The 25,821-nt window shown below is 35.3% G+C and overlaps 2 protein-coding genes across 2 annotated transcripts; both read left to right on the forward strand.

Moving 5' to 3' along the window:
- Positions 1 to 662: 662 nt before the first annotated feature.
- On the forward strand, positions 663 to 22,184 carry LOC143444980 (zinc metalloproteinase nas-36-like). Its single transcript, XM_076943771.1, has 16 exons — positions 663 to 675; positions 996 to 1,156; positions 6,896 to 7,040; positions 7,275 to 7,419; positions 8,379 to 8,557; positions 12,303 to 12,545; positions 13,483 to 13,615; positions 14,026 to 14,124; positions 14,445 to 14,474; positions 18,739 to 18,833; positions 19,290 to 19,450; positions 19,583 to 19,716; positions 20,059 to 20,156; positions 20,245 to 20,365; positions 20,932 to 21,117; positions 21,743 to 22,184. The coding sequence occupies exons 1-16, from the start codon at positions 663 to 665 to the stop codon at positions 21,933 to 21,935; spliced, it is 2,136 nt and encodes a 711-aa protein (XP_076799886.1). The 3' UTR covers positions 21,936 to 22,184.
- LOC143447412 (uncharacterized) lies at positions 15,653 to 18,334 on the forward strand. The gene is made up of 2 exons (XM_076947499.1): positions 15,653 to 16,300; positions 16,381 to 18,334. Exons 1-2 carry the CDS (start codon positions 15,979 to 15,981, stop codon positions 16,722 to 16,724), a joined length of 666 nt encoding a protein of 221 aa, XP_076803614.1. The 5' UTR covers positions 15,653 to 15,978; the 3' UTR covers positions 16,725 to 18,334.
- Positions 22,185 to 25,821: the final 3,637 nt, after the last annotated feature.

A 25,821-nucleotide genomic window follows, 5' to 3' on the forward strand; every position in this document is an offset into this window, starting at 1 on the left:
AAAATATATTTTTGCAAATATCTTAAAAATCATTGATACTAGACAAAAAATAACACCAAATTCAGCATCAGCGACCCCAAGGACATATAAAAACACTAAAAAATTCTGATAAACAAAAATTTGTTGTCTAGTGTAATGTTAGTATGATATATACTGGAATAAAATTGTACCAATTTTTTTAACTTAAGCCCGAAACTGAGCCCGACCCATCTTCTATTTGTGGTTTCAGTGCTAAATTCTATAGTTAACAGTAATGCCAGGTCAATAGGACATATTGGTAAAAAGTGGGATTTTAACGGAAGTTAAGGTGGTACTGTAACGAAAATGCGTTAGCTATAAGTCAGTTTTATTTTATTGCTTGGATAAATATTGCTTTCATCCACTGTCTATGTAATAGAATATTGCATATAATTTTAAATAGTCCTTCCTATTTTTTTTTTCACTGGCCATGCACTTATAAACTTTCAAGCTTTGTCAGCACAACTCAACTACAAATATAGAGTAAAAAAATCACATGATTTCTTTCAATGAGTTATTTCTGCCAGCTTTGATTAAAATGAGCCCAATCATTTGGCGTTTGACTCAGTTTTTGAAAGACAACTTGTAACAATTGCTTTGTTGCTATTTTTGGTAATTTTATTTGCAGGAAAAGGGTTAACGGCATGGGAAATGCAGGTTGTGCTGGAATGCTTTACAGAACTTTTTACTGCAAGTTGTGTTTTGTTTCGCTTTCACGATCACTCTGCTTTGCACTGAAAGTGTAAAATGTATTTTTTACTATTTCTTTTAGAAAAAAGTATGTTCAGGTTACACTGCAACACAGAAATGTGTCACGACACATAAGTTACAAAGTCTTGCTCTAACAAACCTCAAGACATGTATAAAAGCAGCTTGCTAACGTTTAGATGTGTCTTGCTGATATCACTGCTACTATATATTGTTCTTTTTACACGAAATAGTTTCTACTCAAAAGTCAAAAAGAAGTTTTTTTTTAGAATTGGATTGTAAATTTGATACAACAGTTTGCAGCCACAGTTGTCCATTTGGACGAGAAGAAGATAAAGATGGATGTGCAATAAGTTGTGAGTGTGGAAGCACTGGTACTTTTGAAGGTGACATTTATTTTGATCCGGACACATTGCCAGAACTTTTGAAAGTAAGAATCATCATTAATATATCGGATGTCTTCGGTGGAGCTAAAAAATGAATATATACTATATAGTTAACCTCATAAACAACTTTCTTTTTCAAACAAATATATCATATGTTATGTGAACATATAACAATGGAATGGATGAATGAATGGATGTATATATGTTATATATGAAATATGTCATGTATATATATATATTCTTATATGAACATATAACGATGGATGAATGAATTTAATGGAAACATATATGTTCCATTCGAAAAAGTGCTGTAATTGCTCGAGCTATTGAACGACCATAAAGCAGAGATGGCCCTTGCTTAATGCTGTCTAGATACTGCCAACTCACATCTCAAAGGTTTTTTCAGTCATGTGTCAGTGTTTGTGGTACCAATTGTAGCTGAATCAACAAGCAGGGAGCTTCACAATTGAATTACTTTTTGATTAGAAAGAGCCACTTAACAAGGTGTGTTCAGTTAAATAAAGAAACTGTGTAATCTGAAGTCGCATGTAAATCAAACCTAATTTTGGCTGTGTGTCTGCAGAAAAATGAAACCATACAACTGTGGTCGTTTTTGTGAAGCTGTCCGTGGTTGAATTAAACTTCAAGGTTAGCTTCAAATGGTCTAATTCGGTCGTACAGTCACTGTTGTTATGTCGTTATTACTAGGACTTCTCAATATATGGGTCCCGACCTCATTTGAAGTCTCAAAATGTAATTTTGTGATTTTGAAAGAAATTCAACTTTTATGAATTGAATTGTTTTTTTGGTAATTTTTTACCAATTTTATTTACTATACTGTTCCCATTACGTAGTTCCTTTATTACTGTACAGTTACTTTTGTGGATTATGTGCATTTGCATGACTTCGCCATTGACAAAAATACCACTTGAGATTTGTGATGAAGCGTTTATTGCTTCAACAGTATTAACGTCTACACTACCCATCAAGAAATCGCATAGAAATTTTATTTTTAATATGGGGTTGCAGAAAAAAAACTTTTGAGAGGCCCTGGTGATTACAACCATTACATTGGATTCAGTGGTGCTTTTCACACATAGTCGTGCTCTTGTATTTGAACGTGCAACAAAAATTTAGCAGCATGGGCATTGGCAAAACATCTTTTGTCCAATAGCTTAAGTTGAATGTAAACCAAACCTATATTTTTTGCCCTGCATCTGCAAAAAAGTGAAGACAAATCACATCAGCCATACCATGTGAAGCTACCCTAAGTCTTAAGTTGTTATGCACAAAGTTGAAAAAACAAATTTTAAAGTTTGCAAAAACACAAAACTAGTTCTTCTGTAATATCGCAGTTGTTCAATTAATGGCTGATACTTTATGATGGCTGGTGACATGACAGGGCATTTTAATCCTATTTTTACTCTGACTGATTTACATTATCCTATTGGAAAGTTCTGTGCGCCAAATATTTAAATAATGAAAATTCTACAGCTGCATCATACAAGCTTTCTAATACTTGGGGACTGAAAACACTCTGAAAAACAATTTGTCTCTATTTTATTTTGGTATTGTAGTATAGGTAACTTTTGAAAAAGTTTATCTCATGGGCCGCTTGGAAGACCTGGGTAGTACTTGTTACCCACAGGTTTCGACACCCCTAACTTAGCCCATTATTTTTAAGTAAAGTGCATTACAAGCAAACGCTTATTTTCAGCAGATGGTTAAACTTGTTGCCTTGTTGATGAATAGATTTGCATATGCAAAGCTAGATAGAAATCATCATACACCAAGTTGCATGTGACATATGTCATACTTTGATCTCCTCTCAGTGCGGTTTTCTTTTGTTTTTTCATGACTAGATGCGTAGCAGCCAACACTCAGTACCTAATGTTAAAATTGTGTTGTATATCCAATGCAAAATCTAATTTTTGTTTAAATGGTTATAATTATTTTATAAAAATTGGTGATGCTGAAAGCCACGCCAAATAATGTAACTTGATGTAAATTATTTTGTGATATCATTTGGGTAATGGCATGATATATTGCAACTATAATATAGCAAAGTGAAATATTAATTGCATGATTTCAATTACATTGCAAAAATTGTTTCCTAATTGTTTAATTTAAAACACTTTCCAAATGAAGGCGTTAAAAATGGTACCAATGATTGGCTCGGGTTCCAAATAGCGACTGTCAGAACAGCGACTGTCAATAGAGCGACCACACGACAGCGATTCATTTAAAACAGCGACTGTCAATAGAGCGACTACACGACAGCGATTCATCAAAAACAGCGACTGCCACAACAGCGACCTCACTTCTTTTATTAAATCCAAGGCTTACGCGCACACGCACTCTTTCACCCCCTCCACACATACCTTCCATCCCCCACACCTCTCTACACACGTATGCACGCACAAACAGGCAAACACTGCGTAGTGAAAGATTGAAACCAAAAGGGACTTTAAAACAACATTTTATTTGGACTATCCATAGAAGTCACATGATTTAAAAAGAAATAGGCTAGTCAAGCCAAACAACAGAAAGTCATCAAGCCTTGCAATAAAATTCAGGGTCTAGAAAAAGATTGAAACCAAAAGGGACTTTGAAACAACCAAAAGTCTTGCAATAAAAATCAAGCCACGTTTATTTCTAAATTGTGAGCAAGGGCTCGAAGGAACTGCCGCAGATCATACTGGCCTCGATTTTGCTGTGCAACAGTGATTCGTGTGTTCATTGTCACGTATCTTTTCATTCGTTGAGTCAGGTCTCTGCCTTGTAGTAGCTGGGTTCGGTTTGCCCGTTGAAGGGCTTCCTCCCGTCTTAAAGCTTCGATGAATCGAAAGATGGAAGGATGATGAGTTTCCGTTGATCCCTGAAACGCATTGTGCCAACTCTCTAGCTGGTTGTTGGTTCGTGGCAGTCCCGCATCTTGTCTGGCTTTCACACTCCACACATGTACGGGAAACAATGGCTGTCGTCTGTCTCCACGTCTGTTTCTTCGGCCCACGTAGTTGTCTTCGAAGTAATTTACGAGAGGCATTACTTCTGCTGGGTAGTCTGCCACAATTTCATCAAAGGCATCGCTCACTTCATCCACTGGTAGAAAGGCAAGAGTAAGGAGCATTTTCAGTGCCATCCGAATATTGTCGTCTTGCACATATAACCGTTGCAGTCCGTTTTCCTGAATCTTTCTCCAGAGTGATTGTCCCAAGTGAAAGTAACAGCCGTAGATGTGCGTTTGAGGAAATGCTTCAATGAGCGCAGCTTTGGAAGCTAGTTCAAAGTCGATCTGTACACTTCTTGGAGCGAGTCCAGGTTTCAGTGATTTGATTTCAGTCCATATTTGAGAGTATGTTACTTGTTGCTTATTTGGGAGTAGAACAAAAATGCAGGGAAGCACATTGTTTCGTATCATAGCATGCACAGTGTATACTTGATAAAAAAGGGATGGTGACACTTTGAATGTACCATCACACATCCAGTGTTCGGAATCGTGTAAGGTTTGAAGAAACTGATCTGTGCTGAAAATAAGCATCCGATGAACATCTCCAGGCCCACTGTCATAGAGCAGGAAGCCACGCTGGTCTGTTGTTTGTCTCAACATATCAGGTATGAACAGTTCTCCTACATTAACAGGAGCTGGGGGGTTGTTGTCTGTGGCTTTCCTTTTCCGTCTGATGGTTTGACGCAGATTTGTGGAAGAGCCAACAGCTGCTGCAACTTTTTCATTAACTTCGGTCAATGCATCCTGCACGATTCTTCGTGGTGGATCCCGTGTTCTTACTGCAGCTGTTTTTACACTGTTTTCAACTCTCCTGGCTGCCACTTTCGTAGGGTTTGGTGGATGCGTGTGGACGCCACTGCTCACTGGGGGTTGTTGTTGCTCACGATACTGAAGGCTTGTCGTTAGGCGACCTTTACAACCTGTTTTAGCACATCTCCAATTGATTGTATTTAACTTTGTTTTGTCTTTCCTGTACAAAAAGCCTTCATAACTTATCATGTCACTTCCTTTTCTTGAAATTATAAAATCCATTGGGGCAAATTTTTCAAACGACCTTAAAATTAATGAAATTTTTCAAACGACCTTAAAATTAATGTGACACGTCATAGTGTTGCCTTCCATTTATAAATGCCTCATTCGACTCAGTGAATTCAACACAGTGAACACGAGTTAAGTCTAGGCTTACCATACGTCCCGTTTTAGCCGGGACAGTCCCGCTTTTAAAGGCTTTGTCCCGGCGTCCCGATCAGTCAACTAAAAGTCCCGCTTTGGCATTTACTGAGCCAGCATTGCCCCACACTACACGAATATTAGCATGATGTGATTGGTTTGTTTAGCCAATTTGCTGAAAAGCAATACCCGATGCGTGTTCTTGTTTCGTTGTGTTAAATGTGAAAGTAATTGTTACATCATTGTAGCGGGTAATTGGTCCAGTGGTGAGTTGATTGTTAGCGCATTCGCTTGTTCACTGTTCAGTAATAGTAGGCTAGGAGGAGGAGGAGATGATCTTTTTGCAGTTAGGTTATTGAAAGAACTTATTTCGTACGGTTCCGGTACTTGTTTGCATTTTCTTCCGCTTTTCAATCAAAAAAATATGGTAAGCCTAGTTAAGTCGCTATCATAACAGTCGCTGTTTTAATGCGGTCGGCATTTATACAATCGCTGTTTGGAATGTCGCTCACTTGATTACGTCGCTATTATGAAGTCGCCATTATGACAGTCGCTGTTTTGACAGTCGCTATCCGGCCTGGATGCCCCAATGATTATAAATATGACAATGGACAATGGGGTTATTGGACCAAGACCATAAGTCGTAATAGACAATGACAGTACTAGACAGAAGTCATAATGGATAATAACTGAAACCAGTGTTTCCATTACATATTAAGGCTGATAGTTTTTTATAACATAGTATGGTTTATTTTGGATAGACAACAGTATTAGAAAATGTTAAACTACAGAATGAAAAAGATAACAAATAATAATATAGAATAAGTTCTATCCATAGAAAACTTTTGCAATGAAAAATTTTTCATAGTTCACTTTTTGTAATGTTACCTAAGTGTTGTCGAAAGCAACCCTGTGAAATACCAACACTGGAATAGTGCCAGCACCCAAGAGATGGCAGCTTAAATGTAAAAACTAGTCGATGCTTCCAGAGACTTTAGATAATTTTAATGGTTTGGGTTAGTTAGTGCATTAGTATTTTATGAAAAAGAAAGATTTTTCAACACATTAGTTTATCTTAAGCCAAAAACTGTTGATTATTTAGTTGTTGGAATTAACTGTAGAGACTTATTTGAAAAAGATGTGAAAAACTTGTTATACATGAAAAAGGGGAACACTAGTTTCTTTCATTGTCTATTACCTTGTTTGTCCAGTACCGGTCAGTGTCCTTTGGCACTAATGTCCATTATGATTATTGTCAATAACCATCATTGTCCAATGTTGTTACTACATTACTTCCAGTTTTAGTGCACGTTGTGCATGCCAAAGCAGCTTGGTGACCATATAACTGTAAACAAAATCAGATCTGGGCCTGAAAATGACAAAAATACTTCCCCAATTGTTTCTCATTTCCTTTGTCAATCTATGTTTATACTGTTTTTATGTAGCACTTGTGAATGGTATGGCATGTTTTTAATGTTTGTACATATATCTGAAATTCCAAGATTCAGAATTTCAATCTGAAATACTGGTAATCCAAAATACTGCTTAACTTCAAGCTATTTATGAGTACATTGGAGAATTTTACAATGCTTTTACTTTTTAGACATATTTCTATGATCCTAATGAAGAGGCTCTTTCTGTGTATGGAGGTGGATCAGCGGCTGCTCCAAGTGCTTATGACAATAGATGGCCATTGAGCCAGGATAAAAGAATATTAGTTCCATACCATTTTGGAAAGAATATTCGACGTATGTTTTGTTTGCTTTGCTGAAAATTTGTATTTTGTACTTATTTTTACCAGTTGAATCTCAAAGCATCCAGCACTTACAGTTTTACAAAAACAGGATGACCGTAAGCAGTGATCAAAAGTCAAGTGTTGCCACTAATTTTATGATTAATCCATGTTTTCTATATACATGTTAATACGTTCAGATTGCTTGGCAAAATATTTTGGTAGAAGTTTTATTCAATTTTTCTTTTAGACATTGAACATGTCTCAACAATTCAATCCGCCGCGGAATGGTTGGCAAACAACACTTGCATTGACTTATTTCCGTTGCCGGATGAAGAACTTGAAAAAACACCCGTAAAAGCCCACCTATTAGTTATAATTGGAAATGGTTGTACGTAAGTGAACTAGGCCATAGAGAAATATAGATACAATTTAAGATAGGCATATATGAAATGAACCAAATTGATTGTATTTTATGTCAAAATAAATTCGAAAACTTTGGTTTTGGAAAACATGGTGTAACAGTTTGAAGTTTAGGTAATACAGAAAAAATAATGAAAAAATTTGTCTGTCAATCGCTTAATGACTATTTTGATAACTGAGGCTCGAGTAATGAGAAATTTTTGTTGAGTTTAAGTCATGCAAAGATTTCCTCACTACAGGAATAAAGATTATAATATTATATAATTTTCACTTTTCAACTCGATTTTTTTAAGGGTCTCCTTACACATAGAATATTTTTTTCATAATCTTAGTACAATAAAATTTGTCTATATAGTCTCAAGGAACATTGAAAAAGCTGCTGATTTGTGCAAACTGGGATGATGATAGTGATCAAATATATGAGAAAAATGTTTTTTAACTAAATACAGTGTAGGACAGTTTATAAGATAATTAATGTTGAAATGTACAAAACTTGTTGTTTCAAAACTTGCTAGTAACTTAAACTGTTTGAAGATGGGAAAATTCCTTTTTATGTATGGAAATTTATTTTGCAAATTCAGCTTGTGTTTCGACACAATAACTTTTACAAATACAACTAATGTCTCCGTCCAGTTGTAAATTCTGATGCGTAGAACATACAAATTCAACTGTGCCAGCAGAGATCAGGGTATGGAAGTGAAAAATGATCATTTTTTTATGCGAATGTTGTTGTTGTTTTTATGAACAGATTAATTTTGAGAGACAAAAAGATAAAATTGCAGATGCAAGCATGTTGCTGATATAGACAAACTTTATGTATGAAAAATACAGTAGAAATTCTAATTAGGCCAAAGGTTGTGCTGTAAGATGCGAATTGTGATCATAGGCAACCGTAAAAGGTAAAGTTTAAACATAAAACTATGCTTTGTAGATCGAAAATTGGGAAGATTTCAGGCCAGGCCGGTTATCAACACCTGTCTTTAGGAGTTAGTTGCTACAATAGACAAGTAGCCCTTCATGAGTTGTTGCATACCATGGGATTTTATCACGAACAAGCAAGAAGTGACCGCGATGCTTACATTGATATTGATTTTAATAATCTTCCTCCAGGTGTTGATTGATTAATTATTATTATCATTGTCGGTGATGTTAAAGCTTATTCTAAGGTATTTTTTAAATTTTGAAAACACAGATTTTGATTTTGACTGATAACTAAAACCGCTGATATAATTATAGAACCTGCTTACCGATTGCATGTCGTCTTAGCTGCATAACTTTCTATCTTGTTTTAGTACAGTAATACTAGATTAGGGGTTATGTAAAATTGCTAAAATGTGTTGTTTTTAACAGTCGACTCTGCTTAATTCGGACGCTTTGGTTCCGCTCACTTTTGGCTGAATTAAGCGGAGAAACGGCTTTGTCCGAATTAAGCGGAAAATCAATTGTTCGTTTCATGGTCATGCGTAAAGGCAGACAATGCATTTAAAATACTGTACTGTTGCATAATAAATGAATTGTAGCTGCGCTATACTGCAGTAATTGGCACTGATCGCATAAAACGCACAAGAGTTATACCTTCAGGTTAGTTGTATTGTACAGTATTTCGATACCAAACGATTCGACAAATACTGTATATTACTGTGTAACACACACATATAGGGTTAAAATAGTACAGTAATTCTTCAAATACAGTACTAAACCATGCAACAAGGGCTGAAACGGTATTTTCACTTGATAAAAGTGCACTACAAAACAGTAGGATTTAAAAGCAAAAAACTCGTGCTTAACCAGGGGTGGAGGAAGCTCATCAAAGTCCAAGTCTTCCTCTGCTTCACTAGCTTCATCTGTTTGCCGCTGCCTCGCTACATTGCCTCGGTTAATTCTAAATCGTTCTGTTCCTCCGCAGAAATGACATCACCATCACAAGCCTCAAAAACGGTTCTGCCTGTAACAACTTCTAGGACACCCTCTAAACACAAGTGATCATTTGACAAAGACGTAGCTTCGTTGTGATCAGGCACATTGTCTTTTACAATGTGCAATTGTCTACTAACAAGCAAATCTTTGGCTTGCCTTCAAGCTGACGATCCCACTCCTTCAACCAGTCTTCAAACAAGATGGAAGTCATCCAAGCCTTTGAATTTGCTTTGTAGGTGACTGGCAGCTTTGTTATATTTAAGCCTTTGAAACATCTTGGACGTTGGGATTTGCCCAGCACCAGGAGATTTTTCTTGTCGGGGCCATCCATGTTAGTGCACACCATAACGGTTAGATGTTCCATTGCTTTCTTGGAACTTGCAGCTTTTCTTTGGCATAGCACAACGAGCCTTAATATACACCACGATAGAATAAACCTGTTTCATCAGCATTGATAGCAGCATTTCATGTGCTGTTCACAGCATTTGATGTGCACACGATCGGTGACGTACTCTTTTAAAATCCTTCTCATCTCAGTTTGCCCCTATTCTCCAGCATCTTGCTTATCTGCACTTGCTCCCTAACCATGATCTTTCTTTCAAACAATTCCCCTTCTTTCATTCCACCTGGAAAGCCAACCTTCGCTAGCACTATAACCTTCAATTCCAAGCATGTTTGCAAACTCCTCAGCCTTTGCTCGAATTAGCGTTCCAGTAAGTGGCTGACCTTTCAATCGCAAATTGCATCAAACCACTCATTGACAGCTGACTCAATATTCTCTTCTTTGCTCATTCTAAACCGCTTCCTCTTTAAACCTCGTCCACGAAGCATAGCCTCCTCATGTTGTTCAAGCAGCTTTGCCAAATTTTTTTGCCAATCTTGCAAAGTACTTTTTGATATCCTCACCAACCCAGCTAACTGCCAAACTGTCAAGAAAGCATGTTTATTTTTTTCTTTGTTTACTTTAGTGAGCAATTTTACTTTTTCTGCTAAACTTTTCGGTACAATTCTGTTCTATAAGATGGGTGCAATTGTACTGAATTAAAAGCGACTATGAAGCTGTCACGGCCTTATATGAGCTCATTGTTGATTGTTACTGCATGGATCGTCATTGTTTCACCATAATCACTCATAATGCAATTGCATCTTGTGTTAAAACGAACAAAGTGCTGTTTATTGTGTCATAACCTAACGATAAGAATTGCGAACCTGTGTCCGAATTAAGCGGAGAATTGTCCGAATTAACGGAAGTTTTTTACGTTCCATTTTTACTTTTGTTTCATTCCCAAGCATTTTGGCCGAATAAAATGATTGTCCGGGTTATCCGGTGTCCCAATTAAGCGGATTACACTGTATTACAATACTGCAACATTTGCATTCTACAAAGGGTCATTTCTCCTAACGTTATATGTTTTGCTGAGCTATTTTTATCACTGTCACATCATTACTGTACATGATAAATTGTATTGATCCCATTAAATATGACACTCATTAAAATTTTAACATTTTGTTTTGTTTGTTTCATTACGTATTACATGGTAAAACCACAAAATTATAGCTTTAAAGATCTTACATGGTGCTTCCTCAAATTTGGCACATAGATTTAGCAAACCTTACCCGTAAAATTTTAACAGAATCACTTATTTTATCTCAAATTTCTGTAACGGCTTGCTAAAGTCAAGATTAAACATTTTGGTAAAAATGTTTCTCTAATTTTCTAACACAATTGTATCTAATGAAACTGAAATGAGAAACATAAGATGATTGAGGGAAAGGTGAAAAGAGGAAGACCAAAGAAAACATGGGAAGAGACGGTGAAGGATGATATGAAAAGGAAAGGTTTAAAGATCGAGGATGCCATCGACAGGGGAAAGTGGAGGCGTCGCTGCAGACAACTGGTTGACCCTGAATTTGTTTCGGGATGAAGACCAGGCCTGAACAACAGGCGAATGGAAGATGATGAAACTGAAATGAGAGATCTAAAACTTTTTAGGACCATTAGCTATGATAATTCCTACGTTTCCAACAGCACCAGCTACACTGGCCTCTTATTGCTCTGACTAGGTTTTTTAAAATGGTAGGTTCAAATTCAGCATAATTGCAGCGTTGAATATGGTTAACGCAGTGGTACCCAGAGGGTATCTCACTGCTGACAGTTGAGGAGGTGCAAGTGAGACGAAGGAGTTTCAGAATGAATACGATTCTACTTCTAAATCAGAGAGAGAAAGTTATTTTTATCATGTTTTCATTGTTCCATTTGATGCTCGATTTTACCAGTTCTGCTTTCTTACCATGTTTTTATAATTCATTTTTGTTATGTCTGCTTGGGCTCGCAATCTGAGACCAGGTCTTGTCCACTTTCAAGTTTTTGGTTTTCCCATTTGGTGGTTGTGTTGGCCCATTTGCTGGTCCTGCAGAACCAGACGATGGTGGAAGAATGGAAAAGGAGAATAGGAGCAGCGCATGGTTGCTGAAATCACTTCTTTCTACTTGTTCTTCTAGTTTTTTTTTTCTGAAGGAAACAGTACTCTTATGTGGCAATTTTCTATGCTGTTTTGTTATTTAGTGACACAGCTTGTATTCTGTGGATTAAAGTATCTTAAATTTTGCCAACAATTTTGACGCAAAGAATATACTTAATGTTAATTATTAATTACTTTATATGCTAAACTAAAAAAAACGGATACAAGTTTTTAAAGTTAGACTTCTTTCCTAAAAGTAACTTTCAATGAGAGCTTAAGTATATCAGTCATTTGGGGAAGATTTGAAAATGATTCCAACCTTAAATCTTTCTCCGATTTTTGGATTTTATTTAACACTACTTAAAAGATAACTTTTCAACTTGAAATTGCTAGTTTAGTGATCTGCTATTTACTATGTATTACAGATTGCTTTCTATCAATTTTTTTTTCAAATATATTTGTAATTTATATTGCAGATGGAGTCTATAATTATCGTAAAATAAAAGAAGAAAAAGTAGTAGATCTTGGATTTGAATATGACTTTGACTCATTGATGCATTACACCAGCCATACTTTTGCCTTGCCTAACAAATTAGCTTTTGTCAAAAAAAGTGATGGAGAGCCTTTGCTTAGGAACGATATATATCCGCCATCTGATACTGATATAGCAGAATTGCATGCTTTGTATAAATGTCAAGCGACTGAAGTTCGCCGAGGTGGTGAGTTATTTATGGATTTTGCATACCAGTATTTGTAAAGTCAATCAATTGTATTTTCATAAATTAAAAACTTTCTAAAAATTCTTGTAACTGGATGTGGCATTTTTTAAACTGGGTAAGTTCGATTTCAATTTGGTAAATAGTAATATCAATAACCAAGTTTTAACCAACCAAATTTTAATTCCATTTGCATGCATGTTATAATTGACTTCTGTGGTGTTTAACAATGATTCAGATATATGATCTGGGTTTTATGTCATTCAATGGCTGAGTATTTTTTCCGTTGCAGCAGTGTTTTAAATGTAGCGACTTTCTGAACAAGGATCTAGCAGATTTAGGTGCGATACTAGAGTTTTAGAATGTACAGAAGGTTGTACATTTACAATAAGCAAAACTTTTAAAACTTGATCAACATTATGATTTTGCTTAAATCAATGTCCATGCAATCAGAAAAATATTCCTGAAGGATGTATTTGTATGCAGTCAGACCTCACTTATCCAAAGCCCAAAAACCCGGAACCCTTGCTATTCGAAATAAAACTGTAAGAAATGGATTTCTTTCCATGTTTCAGAAGCCTTGCTGTCCGACTGGCACAGCTGTTTAGAAAGGATTGCCAAATCATAGAAAAAACACCTACTAATCCAGATTAAAACGAATGTTACATATTTATGTGTCGATTTTTCATACTTGTCAGTTGTCACATATCCATGTTTGTTTTAGGCATAATTTTTGACCAACTTTACTTGAATTAATCATTTTGGGCGCAGTCAGATCTTCAATACAGTTATTTTCGCGTCTTAATCAACTATTGTAATCCTAAATGCATGCTACCTTACGGAAGTTGATTTGAAAACAGATTGGTCCAGATTAATGTAGTCTGACTGTACTTCATACATAAATTATATATGCATGTACAATTGTTATGTTGTGTATAAGGTTTCTGGGCCGAATGGTCAAGCTGGAGTGGATGTACACATCGATGTGGATTGGGTTATCACAGCCGCTATCGAAAATGTCTGGCAGAAGATGGAAAATATGCATTTGGATGTCCTGGTTGGGGTGTAGATGCGTAAGTGATTTTATTCCAAGTGACAACAGTGCAGTATTATAATTTTTATTTTGATAACTTCATTAGTGTGTCACTTAAGCTGAGGACAAGATGTTTTTAACTTGCTCTATTTCACATATCACTAGATATTTATTTAGAAAACAGTTTTACGCTCTGTTTGAAAAAGTTTCAAGAAAAACATTGAATTAAAAATTTAACAGTAAAATAAGTAAATACGTAAACCATAGTCTTTAAAAGCCCAGCAATGTTGTTACAAAAGAATGGTTATAAATCAAGATCTTATCGTCTCATTTTAGTAGTATAACTTTAAAGGAGTAAATGAAGTAATGGCAAACATTGACTTGACAATCATGATATCCACATGAACTAAGTGCCATAAACTTGCTTCATTGGTATTGTTTTATATGTAGCAAGTCTTGTCAATCATCAAGGTGCGAAGGTACTTTCTTAGATTGGGGACCTTGGGCACCATGCTCGAAGTCATGCAATGATGCTGGTATAACTTATCGGCAAGTTATCTTTGTTTTTTTTGTTTTATTTTTACTAAGTTATTTTTTGCAAGTTTTATAGTTACTAGTTACTAGTTAATTTAAGTAAAAGTTCACACAACTTTCATACATTTGATTTTTACAATGATATTTAATGATATAATTAATGACAAAAAATTTCTGCCTGTTTTTTGCTTTGTAGCTGTAGTAGTAGCATTAACACAAAAAGTTGTGTCAGATAATATTAAAAACTAATTAAGCAGATAAAAACTCACTTGACCTGGTGATAGGAAAAGTGATCGGAGTTGCTTTCAAGAATAAAAAGAATCATTTGCATTGAGAATTCTCATTGGAATTAAACAATTTGTTAGGTTAGGTGGGTGTAATTTCAGTATAGTTAGATTAAACTAGGGATGGGACAAAATAAAAATTACAAAACTACTTAGAAATCTTATCCAGTTGACAATGAATTGTCAGTGAGCTGTGGTAGAGATTAGATGGTCTTGTTTAATTTAAACGGAATTATGAACAGGTCTCATGCTTGTGAGGTGTAGACAGTTTTGCGAAGCATGTTGTACATTTTTTCAAAATACCAAGTGCTTGTACTGAATACATTTTCTCTATCATGTTTAGTCGGTACCGGTACTTGGTACTTTTAGGTGATTGTTACAGGCTTTTGAAAAACGTGGTTCTCAAAAGTTCATTTTTAATTATATTTTGCTACCAACATTTAGAGCTGTAGAATAATCAAACTAGATAATTTCTAGAACTTAAATAGAAATCTATTTTTTGAAATTGCACTTAACAAATGCTGTACTTACGAAACTCACTCGCTTCAGACATTGATTATTTATAATTTATAGTCCTTCATAAGAATATACATAAGTTTTTATACTCGCACTATTTAAACCAGAGTGGTCCAAGCCTATGAGCATGAAGAGCCACTTAAAGTTTGAGGAAAACATTGCGGGCTGCAAATGGGTTAACTCTAATGTTAGCAAAGGGCTGAGTTTACTTAGTTATAATCAACTTGATGCTTTGCTGCACGACTAATAACACACTCCTTGGATCTTTCTCCATGTTTGTGACTGTACTTGGAAAATAATTGCAAATAAAAAATGGTGTCTTTAGATGAAGTAACAGGTTTGGACTAGAGATGTGAGTGAGAAAAGAAAACAAATTTGTTGAAACCATGCAATTGTCTTTAACGTACAATTCAATCACAACTAGAGAGCGATAAAGCAAAAATGCATTTATTTGATGGAGTAACTGCGGGTTATCCTATTGGTCCCACATTAACCAATTTTTAGCTTATATTGAAAGCAAATAATAATAATTAAATACAAGACAATTGGTGTTACAATTAAGGTTTTCTGATGACATCTTTGTTGTTTTCATAAATGGGCCCATAAATTTTTCAACGCATTAAACCAATAACATTTTAATCTAAAATTTACCAAGGAACTAGTGACTGAATATCTAGATTTCTTTTTTGTTAAATATGTTTGCGGATTTATTAATTATGTCCCTCCTGCTTACATATTTACATCGATTACACTGTGCTGCGTTAATTTTTAGGTTAATAAAGTATTGACGGTTCTTAGTGTACTTTTTGATGCTGAATCCAAAACTGTTATCCGTTTTCTTCAATCAGGTCTAGTTTTTTGGCAAATTGCGTTTGAAATTTTTGACAACTTCAGCTTTCAGCGTTTGCGATTGAGATTTGTGGTGTCATAAAAATGATTTAGTTTTTGAATTAAGTTTTGATGAAACTTCAGTGACATCACAATGAGAAGAACATAACGAATACACCTGGTGCTTGAAAAGTTAAACATCTGAACTTGTTTTTACAGGCTAGTTTAGTGTGCAGTTTAGATGATTTGTTTTTACAGTACAATGAGAAAGTGCAAAAATGATCCAGACAGGTTCTGTTACATATGTGGCAAGGTCACCCTGCGCAGTCGCCAAGCAAAAATTACGCAGTTTGTTAAAAAAGCATATTATGCGTATTTTGGAGTAAAACTAGGCGATCAGGACAAGGCATTTGCTCCGCACATATGTTGTAGAGCATGCGTTGAAAACTTGAGATTATGGAGCCTAAAGAAAATAAAGAGCCTTCCTTTCGGTATTCCTATGGTATGGAGAGAAGGAAAAGACCATGTCACTGATTGTTATTTTTGCATGACCAACTTACAAGGTATGCTGATACTTGCACTGTATGGAGGCATTTTCATTAATTGCTTGATTTAAGAGTAAAAGTGTTCTTTTTCATTTTAGGAATAAACCGGAAGAACAAACAACATGTGAAGTACCCTGATGTTCCTTCAGCCATGAAACCAGTACCACATGGCCCTGGTATTCCTGTTCCAGAACCACCTGGAGAAATAAGTGAAATGGAGTGTTGTTCATCTGCAGCGAGCAAAGCAAGTGAACAAGACACATGGGATGCAGAGCAAAGTACAAGCCAACCGAAGCCTCTTACACAGCTTGAGCTGAATGACCTAACCCGAGATTTAAATCTCACCAAAGAATCCGCTCAGCTCCTAGGATCACGACTACGTGAGAACAACTTGCTAGCTCCATGCACCACATATTTCTGGTATCGGTATGAAGATAAATAGTTTAGAAAATATTTCAATTATGACGAAGACCATTCCCTAGATGATGTCAAGATGTTTCAGGATTAATATCAGCTTTGGGCATAGTATACAGTTCGGCAGAATGGCGATTGTTTTTGGACTCATCTGTAAAGAGTTTGAAGGTAGTATTACTACACAATGGCAATAAGATTGGTTCTGTTCCTGTTGGACATTCAGTGAAGCTCACTGAATGCTATGAAGACATGAAATACCTTTTGAAATCTCTTCAGTATAGCCAACACAAATGGAAAATATGTGGTGACTTAAAAATGATTTCAATACTTCTTGGGTTACAGGCCGGTTACACTAAACATCCATGTTTTTTGTGTCTGTGGGACTCGAGGGCTGATGATCGCCACTACACACAAATTAGCTGGCTACCCAGAACAAGTTTTACACCTGGTTTTAAAAATGTCAAATTTGCTTACTTAGTTGATCCACAAAATATTCTTTTGCCACCTCTCCACATTAAACTTGGTCTCATGAAAAACTATACCAAAGCACTTGATAAAGATGGCCCAACCTTCAAGTTCTTACAAATGAAATTTCCCCGCATCTCTGAAGCGAAGCTACGAGCAGGAGTCTTTGATGGGCCATAGATCCGTGAGCTGATGAAAGACGAAGGTTTTACTGCACACATGAGTGCAGTAGAAAAAAGAGCATGGACAGGATTTCGAGCAGTAATTTCAAACTTCCTTGGAAAGCATAGAATCCCTGATTATGAAGCACAGGTTAAAGAGCTGCTTGAAAGTTTTCAATCCCTTGGAGCCCGGATGTCTGTGAAAATGCACTTTCTGAGTTCGCATTTAGATTACTTTCCTGACAACTGTGGTGACTACAGCGAAGAACAGGGAGAGAGATTCCACCAAGACCTTCGCCATATGGAAGAAAGGTACCAAGGATGCTGGGATGTAAACATGCTTGCAGATTACTGTTGGTGCTTAAAAAGAGATCTTCCCAACACCACACATAGAAGAAAATCTTTGAAGCAACACTTTTTGTCAGCATAAATCATTTGTATTTATATTGTTATTGCATTTAATGTCGTAATATCATCATGTGCCGCACAACGCTTTCTGTGTTAAGCTATTTTGAACACTTCGTTTTTATTTCACACATTGATGTTTGCAAGTATTTCACATTTAAAACACATTTGTGATGTTAAGTGTTTACGTGTCTATAATGTAACATATTAACTTCTACTTTTAGGTTGAGCGCCGTTGAACAAAATTATGTGTTAGGAAGCTTTCTTGGTTAGTTGTAAGTGCCTTTATTTCAACTGTGTCATTATATTTTTGTAGTATTTAAAATGGCTGTCATTGCAAAAACCTTACATTCAAATAAAAATACCATCTTGCGAAAATTGACAACATGCATGACCAATTAAGCTACCCCAGAAATTAGTTTCTTTGTGCACAATAACGACCAAAGCTAGCATAATTAAATATGTGATAGAAAAAAAACTTGACCTGATTGAAAAAAACTGGTTGCATTTTTGAGTTCAGCGCAAAAAATCGATTCAGAAACAGTTAAAACATCTTTGACCTATGAAAAAAAATTTTCAAACGCAGCACAGTGTTATGATTGTTTTACACATAACAGGAAATTTATGTTTGTCATTAACATATCTTTATATTGCAAATAAAAATATGTAAGCGTTTGTTTGTTTAACATTTGTTTAACTATCGTATGTTTTCTTAATTATATAGGCCGCAGTTTATATGTGCTCTTTGCTCATTTTTTTGATAAGACCACTTGCAATACTAGATTGCATGATTCGGCCAAAATAATTTGATTCTTTTTCCAAAAATATCGCTTCGGACCAAATACAAAAAATATGATTTTGTACACCCCTAATTCTTTTCTCCAGTATACTTACTTACAACTCTTTTTTGATATAAAATTAACCTTTTTTTGAATTTGCTTACTTTTATTTTTCATTTACATATTAGCTGTATATTGTTGGACCCAATAAGATATTATTATTTTACAACAGAATCAGAGACTGTGATCCTGTTGATACTTGTCTTGATCATGTCCAACTGTACTTTCAGTCATCAAGCTGTAATGACGATATTGATTGTAATAACGGTAAAGTACCTCGATGGGAAATTATTTGTTTTATATAATGTAAACATTGTTGAATATTGTCTGAAAGGTATGCCAGCGATTACTTATAAGGAGATGTGCTTGTCAAACACAGTTTTAATTTCTTTCTTTTTTTGTTTTGTGGTGTGAAATTACTAAACTAAAACACTATCACAAGTTTCTAATTTCCGCATAGGCTTTTAAAAAAAATTTGGACATACCTTGATTATATACTTTGGCGTCTAAAATATAAACAGATTCGTTTGACAGCCAAGACTAAAAGTTAAGGGTTAAACTTACTCATTTAAACAACAATTCTTGAAGGCAGTTTTAACTGTACATTCCAGTTCATAAAATCAATTCAAGTTTTCATAAAAATATCAATTTTTGAATAAAATGAAAAATGAACTGAATAAATGAAAAATGAACTCCTGAAAAATCCGTCTTGAATTTGTTTAGAAATTGAGATAACAAGCTCATGGCAAACGTGGTCCCATTGGGAACTTTGCGCTAGAAATTTTGGAGATTGTATACCAGGATCTAAGAAAAGAAGAACCCGGGCTTGCTTGACAAATCTTTTGCAACAGTCTCAAGACTGTCCACCAGATGAATTTGGCTCAGTGAGTGATATATTTAATCCTAATGCTTTGTAGCACAGGGTTTACAGTAAGATATGAAAAATTAATAAGATTTCCTTTAACAAAGAATATGTTTTGTGCTACAGATGCTTATTTTGCTTCCTTTGTTTTTAGGTAAGTCCAACTGGCTTACAAATTCAGGAGTTTGACTGCATATGTACAAACCCTTTTCTTGAGGGACAAGGTAACTGGACTGCGTGGGGAGAGTGGTCAAGCTGTACAGCAACATGCCTTGGGTCAAGAACTAGGTTTGCTGTTTTGCCATTCAGTTTTGCCCTACTTTATAGTTAACAGTTTCACAGATTTAAAAATCATAAATAAATCAAAACATTTTGGGCCTGAACTCGTCAGCGGGTAAGAAAAATTTTGGAAATGCACTTTCCCGACTCAGCAGATTTAAAAGCATAATTGAAATGCAGTCTTCGATCCAGTTGCAGTTCTTTGATTTAAGTTGCTTGCCTTAATTTACTAATACAGTAGTCTCATTTTTAATTTGAATTACAACCAAGATAAGAAAAGTATTCTTGTGAAATCGAAACGCTTGTTTACTGGTCCTGCATACAAAGATGGTTTGTCTTTGTTGTTTTCAGAATTAGAAGCTGTAATACCACAATTGCTAAAGAATGCCTCATTGGTGAACCAACGCAAACAGAGGAGTGTGGAAAACAGGAATGTGATGAAGTAACAGGTCAAAATATAGTAAACTTCACTTTCACTATTTTAGCACTTGTATATATTTCTTTATTGTCACATGCTTTTCTGTACATGAAACACAGGTTATTTTGGAAACGGCTTAGTGTCTGATGCAAAAGTTTGTCTTTATGGAAAATTAATATCTGGATATTTGAATAATGATAGAAGGAAAGATCTTCTTTGCCACTATGAAGATGGTTGGGTGTAAGTGGGCATAAAAGTTGCATTAATGACTACTGCTTATGTCAGGGGTAGGGAAAATCTTCTTAGTCGATGGCCGAATTTCAGTTATCTGGGTTAGGTCGCAACTCTTAAATAAAATATTTTTTAGAGGCAAGCAATTGGTCAAAGGGTCACAGAAACCTGTTAAAAAGGACGCACTTTTATCCACCCCTGATTTTAGTTACATACGATTATTAATTTTTTATGTTCATTATGATATTCATTGGTAAAATAGAGTAGAGCAACTGGGAATCGAACCCAGCTTGCATATTTATGAGACGGGCACACTAACCTCTTCAGCCCCAACCGACAAATATTTAAATATTGTTTAGTTGCAGAAAACTTAGTTTTATGGTTTAAATTATTCCCTATATATGATCAAGATGCACAAACAATGTGATGTGATGCCGTTGTCACGTCATGTCACTTTACAACTAGTTTTATTACAACTCCATAGTATTGACACTGTAAGCGAGCAAAAGGCTGCTGTAGAATTTCCATTACCGGAATTTTAATGTTTCTGCTGCAAGTAAAAACGTTTATTTTAGGCGTCTGTACTTTGCTTCTCCCGATGGTAGGTACCCTAGTGTTTCATGGGAAGGAAAAACTGTGTTCTGCAAATTTTCGGAAAATATGAAATTGAATTATTTAAAGCTGCAAGAGTCATATGAGTATGTGGCTGATCTTAACGGTGATGGCATGGACGACTTACTGTGTCATTTGAAAAAAAGAAGGTATATAGTATTTGTTTTTTTAGTTTAGCGAAAGGAGTTTAACAGCAAAACACTGTGAACTGTTGAAAGTGTTGTAGTGTGGAAGTTGTAGGCAAATGAAATAATGTTTTGTTTTTACTGAGGCGCCCTGAAGTCGCTAACACCTTCGCTGGATTGTATCAGCATAGGCACTTTGTTGTTACTTCACTTCCACTGGGATAAAACTCATTTCTAGACCGTTCAAAAACAAAAAAACAGAGAAAAGTTATACTGAACAAATGGTAAACTGAAAACTTAAACTGACCATTCGTAGCCGACACGACAAGCAAGTAACAGTACACCAGTACGTTGTTGTTCACCAGTACACGACCACTGAACAGGAACAAGCATCGTTATTGCCTTGTCTATAGGGATTACAGCGGGAGATCCCGCTGGTTTCGAACTAAGGCTGAGAATTTAGCCGATTTTTTAATCGTTAGCCAGATGACATTAGCCGGCAGTTAGCTGCTATAGTCGCTAATTGTCATGTCCCATTGTTACCTGATAATTATTATTAAGAAATGTCATGAACTCTGATGTATTAGCAACTCATGTCAGTTTATCAGCGAAACAAAGCGTTTATCAGCTATTTTTTATTGGGTTGCAGTTTTTACGTGGTGCTGTTTAACAAGGGTGGAAGATTCGAAAGTAAACATGATTGGCTACGAACGAGACACTTTTGTAATGGTGGTCCGGACATATTGGCTGTCCATGACATAAACGGCGATCTTAAAGCCGACTTAATATGTGGTGATCATCGAAATGGATTCAAAGAAATACTCTTGAATACTTATAACTAAGAACAATTAATGAGAATTGGAATTCGACTTGTGAACAAATGCCCCGTATTGGAGCCAGAGAAGTTGACAGTGCTACACTCTGTTAAATAGCTTAGTCAAATGTATGATTGGCACGCAAATATGTTGTTGTTTGTTTATTTTTATTTTCTCGTTTTGATAGCTGCTCACAGTTTTTTATTATTTGGTTCTGCACATTGCTGTAGTAATTGTTCTCCAGGAAAAGGCAAATAAATACTGGTGTCGATTTCATTACTGTTTGAATTAAAAATTTACAGTTTACCAATACATTGCAGAATAAAAATGGGTAATCTTGTATAGATTGCGCAGTCATCAGTACTGTGGTAATAAAGGAAAGTTAACAAATCGAGAATTTAAGCCCTTGCGATGAAAATGTTACTTTATAATTTTTTTTTGTAAACAATTAAATTTTTAACGCATGCCATATAATTATTTTTGCTTTGTGAATTTCGGTTTGGAGCGCCACGTCTTCGAATTACTTTCAAAAATCGACATCTGTGACCTGTCTTCATCCAGAAAAGTGGGTGGCCACGGCATTGCGTCCACATGGGATTGCATCCAAAAGGGATTGAACCAAAAGTAAATTGCACACACACGGAATCAGAAGTGTACCTAGGGTTTTCAGTGCCCGGAGACAGAGGCAGTAGGCTACTTGCTCCCCCGCTCTAATCAAAATAAATGAGAAAAACGAACTCCGAAGGAGCAAACTGTAATGGAATTTGCTTACTTTCCGTGTTTGACCATACCTACCAATTACAATCCAATTCCATTTACCCTATCTGCTAAATGTTACTTTTGGACAAGAATTAAGTCTAAAGATTTTTAAACTGCTGCTGTATGTGGTTCAAAGAAAACACAAGACAGGTGAACGATACCAAAGGTCATCGTTAGATCAATGCTTTTATAATACTATTATAAGGCATTGATTAGATGTCGCAATTAAACTATTTGACTTTACTCGACTTTTTATTCCCCAATACAGTATAGGCTACTCGATTTTAGGCGTACTTAATCAAATAACGCATCTGAAAAATAAGAATAACAATTAATTGTTTTCGAAATCGTAATTACACATTCTTATTGCATAAAGTTTTGATCGATTTTTACTATTTACACAGAAAATAAAAACCAAGGGATTAAATTTGCACAATATACAACAGAAAATTGTTTGATTACATAATAGGCTATGATCACATTTTTTTTATTTGCAAAATAAAACTAAAGTCAAGGAAACTAACGACCGCACTCACAATAAACCGAGAGTCGGAAAAGCAAATTCTAATGTCCATTCCATTTAAGGTTATGAGTGAGAATTTTGTTTGATTTGATCGCCAGCGTTTTTTCTGACCTCTCAACATTACTTACAAAATTTTCAAATTTCTGCATGAACGGTAGTTTTTTAGCAAACTTTGCCCGGTTATATCACAAATACCGCACGTCAATCACAATGAAAAAACAGTTAGGTAAACAGAAGTCACTGTCATTTTGATCAATACCAAAAAATAATTGCAAAGTTTTATTATAAATTATTGGGTAACGAGCATAACCAGCCAGAAACATTTTCCCAAAACTCGAGAATAAATTTACTGTTACAAAACATGTGCGGTTGTAATAATGCCGCCGTAATAATACTATAGGCTAACTTAAATGCAGTATTGGTTGTTTTCATGATCACATTGGAGATCATAGATAGGTTATGGAGTATAACAAATTGGTGCTATGTAACGGCTAGCTGCTAGCATCTCACCAAACGGCAACCAATATCAATTTTGAAATATCGTCCTAACTTGTAGCCTACATGGTAGAGTAAGCAATTTTATTATCGTTTTAACAATATTTCATTAATTATTTATTAATATAGGCTAAATTTAAATCAAAATTTTTTTATATTCGGCTAAACAATCAAGCGCCTAAACACGGGAAAGATAGGTTAATTAAATGAAAGGCAGCCCAAAGCAAAAAAACGTAACGTTATAACAAAAGTTTTCCAATTAGCATAACCCCTTAAAACGGCAAACAGCGACTTTTTTTTTTTAAATGGATTATTTATTTTTTTCTTAAAACAAACAATTTTCTATTTTTTTTTAAATGTTTAGTGCAAAAGGGCTCAAGCTAACGTAGACCAAAAGTTTAGTGAAAAATCTTCCCAGGAGATTGGACATCTCCTATAGCCTACTGTGTAGCAAAATATCAACTGGTTGTGAATTGGGTTCACACATGGTTTGACTAATTAGCACAAAGTGGTTGTACAATGTAGATCTTGTGATAAATCAAAGTGACCAGGCAGGTTTGGTCATTTGTAAAGATAAAAATATTTTTAAAATAAAAAACTTTCTACCGTTATAAATATAATTGAAACGGGATAAATATAAATAAAGGTGATATAAAGCTTTCTACCTTTCAAATCTGTTCGGTTTTAAGCAAACTAACCTACTGCTATTAGTGGAAAATACAGAACGCTTCTTCCATGTTCATGAAGATTTAGCTGCGAACAAGCATCAACCTTACATGTGAAGAGACCCTTTTGACTTAAGAGGGTTTCTTAACTTAATTTACCGGTTGAATTATTTGACTCTATTGTTGCGTGCGGTTAGAATACTCTCACATTTGTCGGCGGAAAGGTTTTAATATTACAACAGAAACAGCTCACAAGAAAAGGTGTTTATTATAGGTGCTGTACACTTTCTCAATAATACGAATAACCAAAAACATAAGTAATACTACTGCTTATAAGATGTCTATTGAGTTGCAATCACCATGGCCAGCTTAGACAACTCATCTGTTGATTTCTATGATTCACTCGGCTAACTCTGCTCGCTGGTAGAAGTTCGAGCTTATGAAACGATCAAAGGATGGGAGTTAAAATGTTCGACATAAAAAACACAGCAAGTCGTAGCAGGTGCAGCGTACGAAACAATATTTTGACAATGTGATATATATATAGCTAAAGGCTTAAAGCTGATACATTGGGACATAGATATATAATTAATTAATCTATGTTAAGGTTCAGAAGCGGGCATTCCCAATAAAGACTTTTTATCAGCATAGATGCTGGAAAACAACCTGGGAACGTATTAAAAGGAGTGTTCACACGAAGTTATTCAAAGCAAGTTTCCAAATATCAATCGACAGTTGAAGTGTTTATTAAAAGACAATTTCATAAACTTCAACCAATAACTAGAAAACACTTTTGCAAGAAATGATGTAATGATATTAAAACATACTACCCAGGTCGCTGCACATGCAGTCTTGAACGTAAGCCGCACTATTTTTTTACAGATAGAAGAAAATTTTCATACAGCCGGGAAGAAATGTGCCTTTTATTTCCACCATAATTACTGTAATCAGGATGATTTCGACTTAAACCTAACTGACTGATACCTGTGGTATTTTTCTTTTATTTATTTTTCTCGTCTTCTATGTGGGAGACGACAAATTGTGCTGACGTAGGTGGTCGCAAACATGTTAGCAGTTAATGACAATAATTTTTACAAATTTGACAAGCAAATGTGACAAGGCCTTCAGGTCAAAAACGTGCATTGCGGACCAATATGAGAACGTAAAAAAGTTATTAAGCGTCAGAACGGTCACCAAACCTAAATTGCAAAACATATAATTTAAACACGTTTAATATTAAACAAAATTTAAGCTGGTAGTTTGGCAGAAAATAAACGTTATTTCACCGTCAACATGGAACCGACATGTGTGTCTGGATGGAAGAAAAAAAACCCACTAAAATGAACTCCATCCATGGGATCTGAACGGCGACAGGCCACCCTTTATAAATACATAATTAATACATTAATATACAATACATTAATTTATTAATAAAGGGAAGCATTCTTCGATGCTAGCATTAATATATCAA

The sequence above is a fragment of the Clavelina lepadiformis genome, chromosome 2, assembly GCF_947623445.1.
Source record: "Clavelina lepadiformis chromosome 2, kaClaLepa1.1, whole genome shotgun sequence".
Lineage (NCBI taxonomy): Eukaryota > Metazoa > Chordata > Ascidiacea > Aplousobranchia > Clavelinidae > Clavelina > Clavelina lepadiformis.

Bases quoted from the DNA above. Each gene is read 5' to 3' on its own strand.
- LOC143444980 (XM_076943771.1), top strand. The intron at 14,125-14,444 runs GCAAGTTATCTT...ATTTGCATTGAG, and splicing joins GATGCTGGTATAACTTATCG to AATTCTCATTGGAATTAAAC. The intron at 19,451-19,582 runs GTGAGTGATATA...CTTTGTTTTTAG, and splicing joins CACCAGATGAATTTGGCTCA to GTAAGTCCAACTGGCTTACA.
- LOC143447412 (XM_076947499.1), top strand. From the start codon at position 15,979: ATGATTTGTTTTTACAGTACAATGAGAAAGTGCAAAAATGATCCAGAC. The intron at 16,301-16,380 runs GTATGCTGATAC...TTTTCATTTTAG, and splicing joins TTGCATGACCAACTTACAAG to GAATAAACCGGAAGAACAAA.